This window comes from Otolemur garnettii, unplaced genomic scaffold (assembly GCF_000181295.1).
Source record: "Otolemur garnettii isolate 467f Iridium unplaced genomic scaffold, OtoGar3 scaffold00096, whole genome shotgun sequence".
In the NCBI taxonomy this organism is placed as follows: Eukaryota; Metazoa; Chordata; class Mammalia; order Primates; family Galagidae; genus Otolemur; species Otolemur garnettii.
Window position 1 is genome coordinate 760,226 of NW_003852491.1, and position 7,698 is coordinate 767,923.

General features: G+C 45.3%; 1 protein-coding gene across 3 annotated transcripts in view; it reads left to right on the forward strand.

The window, feature by feature from the left end:
• Positions 1-7,698, forward strand: part of OTOA (otoancorin) — a 63,180-nt gene that overhangs the window by 5,193 nt on the left and 50,289 nt on the right. For all 3 annotated transcript variants that reach the window (XM_012808854.2, XM_003795721.1, XM_023516727.1), the window contains one exon: positions 3,423-3,658. Coding sequence is in view for 2 of the 3 variants with exons in the window: in XM_003795721.1 (XP_003795769.1) it covers positions 3,423-3,658 (236 nt within the window). In the remaining variant the exon portion in view is untranslated. The remainder of the gene's footprint in view (positions 1-3,422; positions 3,659-7,698) is intronic.

Here is a 7,698-nt window from a genome sequence, read left to right on the forward strand (position 1 = left end):
GGAGACTCGCTTGAGCCCAGGAGTTGGAGGTTGCTATGAGTGTGATGCCATGGCACTCTACCCAGGGGGATAGCTGAGGCTCCGTCTCAAAAAAAAAAAAAAAGAAAAAGAAAAGCCAGGCCTCTGAGCCTGGGAAAGCCCTTGGGATCCAGAAGGGTGAGGTTTACAACACCCTCTGTCTCTCTCTCTCTCTCCCTTTCTTAGGTAGAGTCTCACTATTACCCAGGCTGGAGTGAGTGGCTAATCACTGCAGCTTTGAACTCCTGGGCTCAAGCCATCTTCTTATCTCAGCCTCCCAAGTAGCTGGGACTACAGGCACGTGCCACCATGCCCAGCTAATTTTTTTTTTTTTTTTACCTTTTTGCAGAGATGGAACTCTCATTATATTGCCCAAGGTGGTCTCAAACTCTTGGCCTCAAGCAGTCTTTCCACCTTGGCCTCCCACAATGCTAGGATTACAGGCACGAGCCACTGTACCCAGTCTAGAGTGTTCTTTATTAGAGACAGTTTAGTGTGGAACAGTTTCTCCCAAAAGGAGTCGAACCATTCAAACATTTTAATCGTATGCTTATTTTAATGTCTGTCATTAAAATATGACATGCATATCAAATCAGTTTAGTAGGTATATAAAGTTTCCTTTTGAAATAATTTTTTTAAAAGGCTCAGTTTAAAGAACAATATGAAGTAAATAATAGGAAAGGCAGTACAAAGATATGGCCCAAAAGGGGCTGTGGTGTAGGAAAATGATACTGCTTAATGTTTGTTGAGGATTTACTGTGTGTGAGTTATTATCCTAAGGTTACATTCAGCAAATTGTTTCTGCAAAGGGCCAGATAGTATTTTAGGCTTTGAAGGGCATACATTCTGTGTCTCAATTACTCAGCTCTGCCATCTGTGTGAAAGCAGCCACAGATTATTACATGGGTCATAATGAAAGTTTCAAGATACACAAAAACCAAGAAAAGTAAAATCCTCCCAGACAGACACAAATGAAGCCTTATCAGCAATACCTAGGAGGTGTTACAGCATAGTGAGTTGAAACTTGCATGGGCGAATCAGAAAGGATACTGTTAACTGTGTTTCTTGTAAGTGCAATAATGGACCATAGCACAGTCTGTCTCAAAACTTTTGTAGTGACCCATGTAGTAAATGAATGGGTACAGATGTGTCCCAAGAAAACTTTATTTACTACACAGGTCATAGGCCATATTTAGCCTGCTGACCACTGTTCTAAGGGTTTAATATTCATGGACTCATTGAACATGCTCCAGGACCGTTGGAAATGAAATTAATAAGAATCTTACCATTCCGGCTGGGTGTGGTGGCTCACACTTATAATCTTAGCACTCTGGGAGGCTGAGGTGGGTGGATCACCCGAGATCCGGGAGTTCGAGACTGAGGAAGAGCGAGACCCGATCCCTGATAAAAATAGAAAAATAGCTGGGCATTGTGGCAGGTGCCTGGAGTCCTAGCTGCTTGGGAGGCTGAGGCAAGAGGATTGCTTAAGCCCAAGAGTTGGAGGTTGCTGTGAGCTATGATGCCTTAGCACTCTACCCGGGGTGACAGAGGGAGTTCTGTCTCAAAAATGAACAACTTATCATTCTAATATTCAGATGAGGAAACTTGGAGGGGTTTAGTAGGTAACCTTAGGCTACACAGTTCAGAAGTGGCAAATTTGAAGTTGAAACCTGGGCTTCTGAGTCCAACTCTGAGCCTTTCTGGCATCTGGTGAAGTTCATAGGTCCCGTCTCAGAATAACATTTTAAAACCTATAAAACAAAATACCAACGATTACCAAGGAGGCCAATTCTGTCACCAAACACATTTGGGGGTACAGTAATTGACGTGCTTCTTTAACACAATCACAAGATTTAGCAGCAGGCCTAAGAATTTCCGTAATTTTGAGGAAGTCGTCGAGTGCAAACAAAAGTTCAAGACATCTGCAACAACTGGAACATGTCATGAAAGTGTCCGTGATTTCAAGCGATGACCAAGTCAAAGATCCTATACCACTGCCGAACCTCATTGCACACATCCATCCCTGAAGGAAATGCTAAATGGCAGCTCTATGCACGTAAAAATGAGGATGCAATTTCCCCCCAATGTTCATAGATGCCCTAATTCTACCCAGTCGTGTGCATAAGAATACCTAAGTGCATCCTGTCAACCACCACACCCTTTAGCCACCTACAGGGAATGGCCAAAGTTAGGACACACTTGATCGTGGTTAAAGTGTGGGTTTGTGCCCAGATACACTTGTTTCAGACCCCAACCCCTTGTATGTTTGGGCTAGTTACATAGTCTGTTTTGTTTCCATCACCTGTGATGTTGAGCTTTAAAAGTGCATGTAAGGTTTGCTGAGTGTTCACCAGGCACCAGGCATTTTACAATCATTTCACTGAATTCTTATGCAAGCAGAAGGAGCAGGTACTGATTTTATCTCCATTTTACAGAGGAGAAAACTGTAGCTTGGAAAAGATAAATCATTTGCTCACGACACACAGGTAGTAAGTGGAGGCCCTGGGATTTGACCTAACCCTGGGACCCATGGGGCTTAACCTATAGGACTGTCATGAGAATTAAGTGAGAGGATGCTGGTTTCCTCCATGCTTAGCGCTGCTGACTGGTGTGTAGTCAAGGTTCAGTAAAGGGAGGCTGTTTTTGAAGGGTGTGTGGGGTGAAGGACAGAGACATCAGTCAGGTGGTGACTAAACCTTGTTAGCCTTCCTGGGTTCTGTGGATTAAAGGATTCCTTCTTTCTTTCCTTCCTTCATTTATTCTAACAGGCTATTTTTCCGTCTTCTAGGCCCCAGGCACTTCCACTATCACATGGCTTAGGCCCCAGGGACTTTTCTGGCTCACCCCTGGATAACCAATTTAATCAAACTCTAGATAGTAAAGCCAGAGATCTGTACCTTTTCAGGGCTCCCCATGTGGTTCTGATGAGTGGCCAGAGTTGAGAACCATGAGCTTGGAAGGCAAGTACACGAGCATCTTTACTGCATCACAGGGTTTGGCTCAGGATCCTCCGAGAGCACGTAGTGGAGGGAGATCTAACCTGAAGTAGGAAGTTGAAGAAGATCAGAGAGGACTTCACCTGGGACATGGTCAGTGAACTCAGCCTGAAAGGATAAGCTGGCTATTGTTAGGAGAAGGAGCAGGGCAGGAATTTAGCTAGACCAAGTGCTTGAGGTGTGACAGGTGTGATGTATCTGGAGAGTGGGAAGGCTCCAGAGTGAGTGCAATGGGTGAAAGCCTTGAGTTTTTTTGGTGGGTGATGGAAAGTTCTAGAAGTTTTGACCTAGTGGCATGGTGTTCATCAGTGATCCTGATGTTCTTCACTGCTGCATTGTGTGGTCAGTCTCAGGACTTCCAAATGGAGAGGGAGCTCGGCAGGCTCTTGGCTTCTCTCGTTGCTTCAGGACCTGCAGGACACCGTCATTGACTTGGGAGAGCTTTGGGAACAAGCCTTGCAGAGCCCTGGCGTGAACCGCAGCCTGTTTCTCATCACACTGGAGAGGTGTTTCCAGGTGTTGAACTCCCTGGAGTGTGTGGAGATTCTGGGCAGGTTGCTCAGGGGGTCCTCGGGCAGCTTTCTCCAGCCAGACATCACGGAGTGGCTCCCCCGGGACCTGCGTGAGGATGCCTTTAAGAACCTGTAAGTGCATCCTCCCACCTACTGACCTCACACACTGTCCACCAGGGGCTATGTGAGAATTTGAGGATACCTGTCAATAGGAAGAGGACAGTGGGGACAGGTTGCTATATGCAAGTTCTGGAGCCAATGCTTAAAATTGGTAGAGTTGTGAGATGGTTTGATTGAAACACTGTCTCCCAAATTTCAGCAGCTCTGGAGCCATCCTCACAATTTTTTCCACACTTATGTGCCACCTGTACCACTCCATATTATTTTCTTTGTGTTTTTCTCTGTAGGGATTCATTCTTTTTACCTAATCATATTTATTTTGAAAGTACATTTGATATCATGACTATAAACGGGAAACTAGTATCCTTTGTCTTAAGTAAAAATAAATTTAATGAAAAAAATGTCATTAAATCCTAGTTAGACATGTTGCTTACCTAAGTGTCTTAGTTTGGGTTGCCGTAACAAAAATACCACAGGCTGGGTGGCTTAAACAACAAACATTTGTTTCTCACAGTTCTGGAGGCTGGGAAGTTCAAGACCAGGTGCTGACAGGTTTGGTGTCAGATGAAGGCCTGCTTTTTGGTTCATAGAAAGTGCCCTCACATAGTGGAAGGGGTGAGGACATTCTCTGGGATCTCTCTCTCTTTTTTCTTTTGTAGAGACAGAGTCTTTATCGCCCTTGGTAGAGTGCCATGGCATCACACAGCTCACAGCAACCTCCAACTCCTGGGCTTTAGGTGATTCTCTTGCCTCAGCCTCCCGAGTAGCTGGGACTACAGGTGCATGCCACAACGCCCAGCTATTTTTTTGTTGCAATTTGGCCGGGGCTGGGTTTGAACCTGCCACCCTCAGTATATGGGGCTGGTGCCCTACTCACTAAGCCACAGGCACCGCCCTCTGGGGTCTCTATTATAAGGGCTCTAATTCTATTCATGAGCACTCAACCCTCATGACCTAATTACCTCTCACAGGCCCCACCTCTTAACACCATCACCTTGCGGGTTAGGATTTCAACATATGAATTTGGGGAGGCACATTTAGTCCATAGTATGAAGGCTCTGCATCTTGGGCCTGTTCTCTTAATTAAAAAAGGGCGGCACCTGTGGCTCAGTGAGTAGGGTGCTGACCCCATATACTGAGGGTAGCAGGTTCGAACCCGGCCCTGGCCAAACTGTAATAAGAACAACAACAACAACAAAAAATAAAGGTTTAAAAAAAAAAAAAAGGAGCTGAGTGTATGTTAAAGACTCACTGACAGTAAACTGAGACTTTCTCCTTGAAGGACAGCAGCAGGAGTGGCAGAAAACTAAAAAAAGAAGACTTTTCTGCCATTTGGATGCTCTGCCAGCTCATGCTTGTTAGCACCCAGCCCTGTACGAAACAAGGCTTAGAGGGACACCAAATCAGGGAACTGCATCTGCGACTTGAAGGCCATAGGTGTTGTTACTACCACCAATCTGTTCCTTTTACTAATTACAAAGCTTTATGTGGCCCTACGAAGCTTTTTCTAAATCTAAAGATGAATAAGAAGAAGGAAAAAAACCAAAATGACGACAACATGCTCTATTCTTTTTCAGTTTTTTGCAGCCAAAGGAATATAGGGGAACCAGACAATATACTGACCTTCTTTTATCTCCAGGGTGTCTGCTTTTCCGGCTAAGACATATGTCACACGAATCCCTTTAGCTCTGCATGCCGTACACAGTCCCTTTCAAATTTAGCATCTCCCCCCTCCTCCACTTACTCCGGTTGTATGGAGGTGGGCGTGGAGGTGGAGAAAACATCACCAAGAGAGGGAATTGGTTTGTTTGTTTGTTTGAGTGCCATGGCCTCAGTCCAGCTCACAGCAACCTCAAACCTCTGGGCTCAAATAATCCTGCTTCAGCCTCCTGAGTAGCTGAGACTACAGGCACCCACCACAATGCCTGGATAATTTTTCTATTTTTAGTAGAGATGGGCTCTTGCTCTTGCTCAGGCTGGTCTGGAACTCCTGAACTCAAGGAATCCTCCTGCCTTGGCCTCCCAGAGCATTAGGATTACAAGTGTAAGCCCAGCCGGGAGAGGGAGTTTGTTGATAACCACTTATCTGATTGCAAGTGACAGAAAGCCCAATCAAATGGTCCCAAGCCAAAAAGGAAATTACTGGATCATGTTTTTGAATAGTGTAGGTCTGGCTTCAGGCACCGCTGGATCCAAGGGCTCAAATTATGCCACCAGGGACATCCGTGGCTTTTTCTCTCTTGGCTCTGCCCTCCTGGGGTTGGCCTCACTCTCAGTCAGGCTTTCTGTGCAGGTGACCCTGGCAGAGGTCAGATCCTGCCTACCTCCTCCGAGTACCTTGGACGAAGGAAACTTCATTTAGTCTCTTTTTCCAACAGTTCCGAGCAAAGCACTGGACCTGATTCCTATTGGTTCAGACTTGGGTCATGTGCACATCTTTAACCAATCACGTGGCCAAAGGCATTTAATATGCTGAATGGTTTAGATGTGGGTCAGGTCCTAACCCAAACAACGTGCACCAAGGGTGGGAGAAACGTGGTATTCTGGAGAAGAATTAAGGTGCTGTTATAAGAAATGGGGGGGGGTGGTGGTGGCTGCTGGTCACTCAGAACCTGCAGATGTTCTCTGAGAAACCCAACTTTATATAGGTTCTGAATAAGAGCTGAAGGGAAGTTTACACACCTTATAGACAGAAAGACAACAGAACGATACAGACATAAGGTGGCCTAACTCCAGATCTGGAGCAGAGTCTAGAACATGCCCCTACTTCCACTGACTGTATGCTTATGGGCATCATCTGATTCAGCCTCTTGTGTCATAGATTAAAAAAAAAAAAACCTGAGAACTAGAGAGGGGATGGTGTCCCTGTGGTGACCCCGTGGGATTTGAATTAATCTTCATCCAGGTCTCATGAATCCTGATTTCGGCCTGTACCATTTCTACCCTGCCATCTTCTTCTCCCTGTGAGAATGGTGCCATTAACCCCATCCTCATTTTTCACATGAGGACGTCAAGGTACAGAGAGACTAAATAACTTGTCCTAGGTCAGTCTGTTAGGGAATGAGAGAGCTGGCATGTTTGCAGATAGGCAGGCTTTCCCTTAAATGATGTTTACCATTTTTTTTTTTTTAAAGAATCCTATCTTTCTCCTACCCATTGCTTTTCCACCAACTTTTGCTCTTAAAGTAAAATGAAAATTAAAGAAGAAAAATAGAAAAGACATTAAATTTGGCTTAAGGGGAAGTTTGCTTATTCACATAAAAAATGGCCGGGGGAGTGACAGGGATAAAGTCTAAGCTTAGAAAAGGTTGGTGAACGGACCGTTTGGTGAAGTGATGTTCAGCGGTGATGGGTGGGGAGTGAGGGGAGGTTTCCAGGAGGGTCGGATTCAGCAGTTTTGCTGGTTGAGCAGGAGGGGTGATCAGTGCAAACGCTGTGAAAAGGTGAGTTCTATTTGGACCAAATAGGACCTCTGAGTAAGTGAGGAGGTGACTTGGACCACAGGGAGTGACATGGTGATAGGCAGATTGGAGTGGCTTAAAAAATGACCAAGGCACTTCATCCCCAGCGGGAGGTCTATACACCAAAAGCCAGAGAATAACAAGCTTTGGAGGGGATAGGAGAAATCAGAAGCCTCCCAACCTGCTGTGCGAATGTACATGGAGGAGCCATTTTGAAAATTGCCCGGCTGTTCCTCAAGCTCAACAGAGTTGTCATTTAATCCAGCATTATAACCATGTCATCCTGGGCATGTACCCAAGAGACAAGAACACATAACACGTGTCCACACAAACGTGTACATGAATGTTTATAGCGGCATTATTCATAAAGGACAAAAGGCAGAAACAACCAGAATATCTGTCAACTGATGAGCCGATAAACAAAATACAGTAGAACCTCTGTAAGTTGGCCCCCCCAGGGACTAGAACGAATTGGTCAACATACAGAGCTGGTCAACGTAAGGAGCTTTCACTGAGTACATGTGGTAAACATCTGGTCTATGAAAAGCAGGTCAGCTTTAGCAGGTGGTCGACGTAGGCAGGTGGTCGATT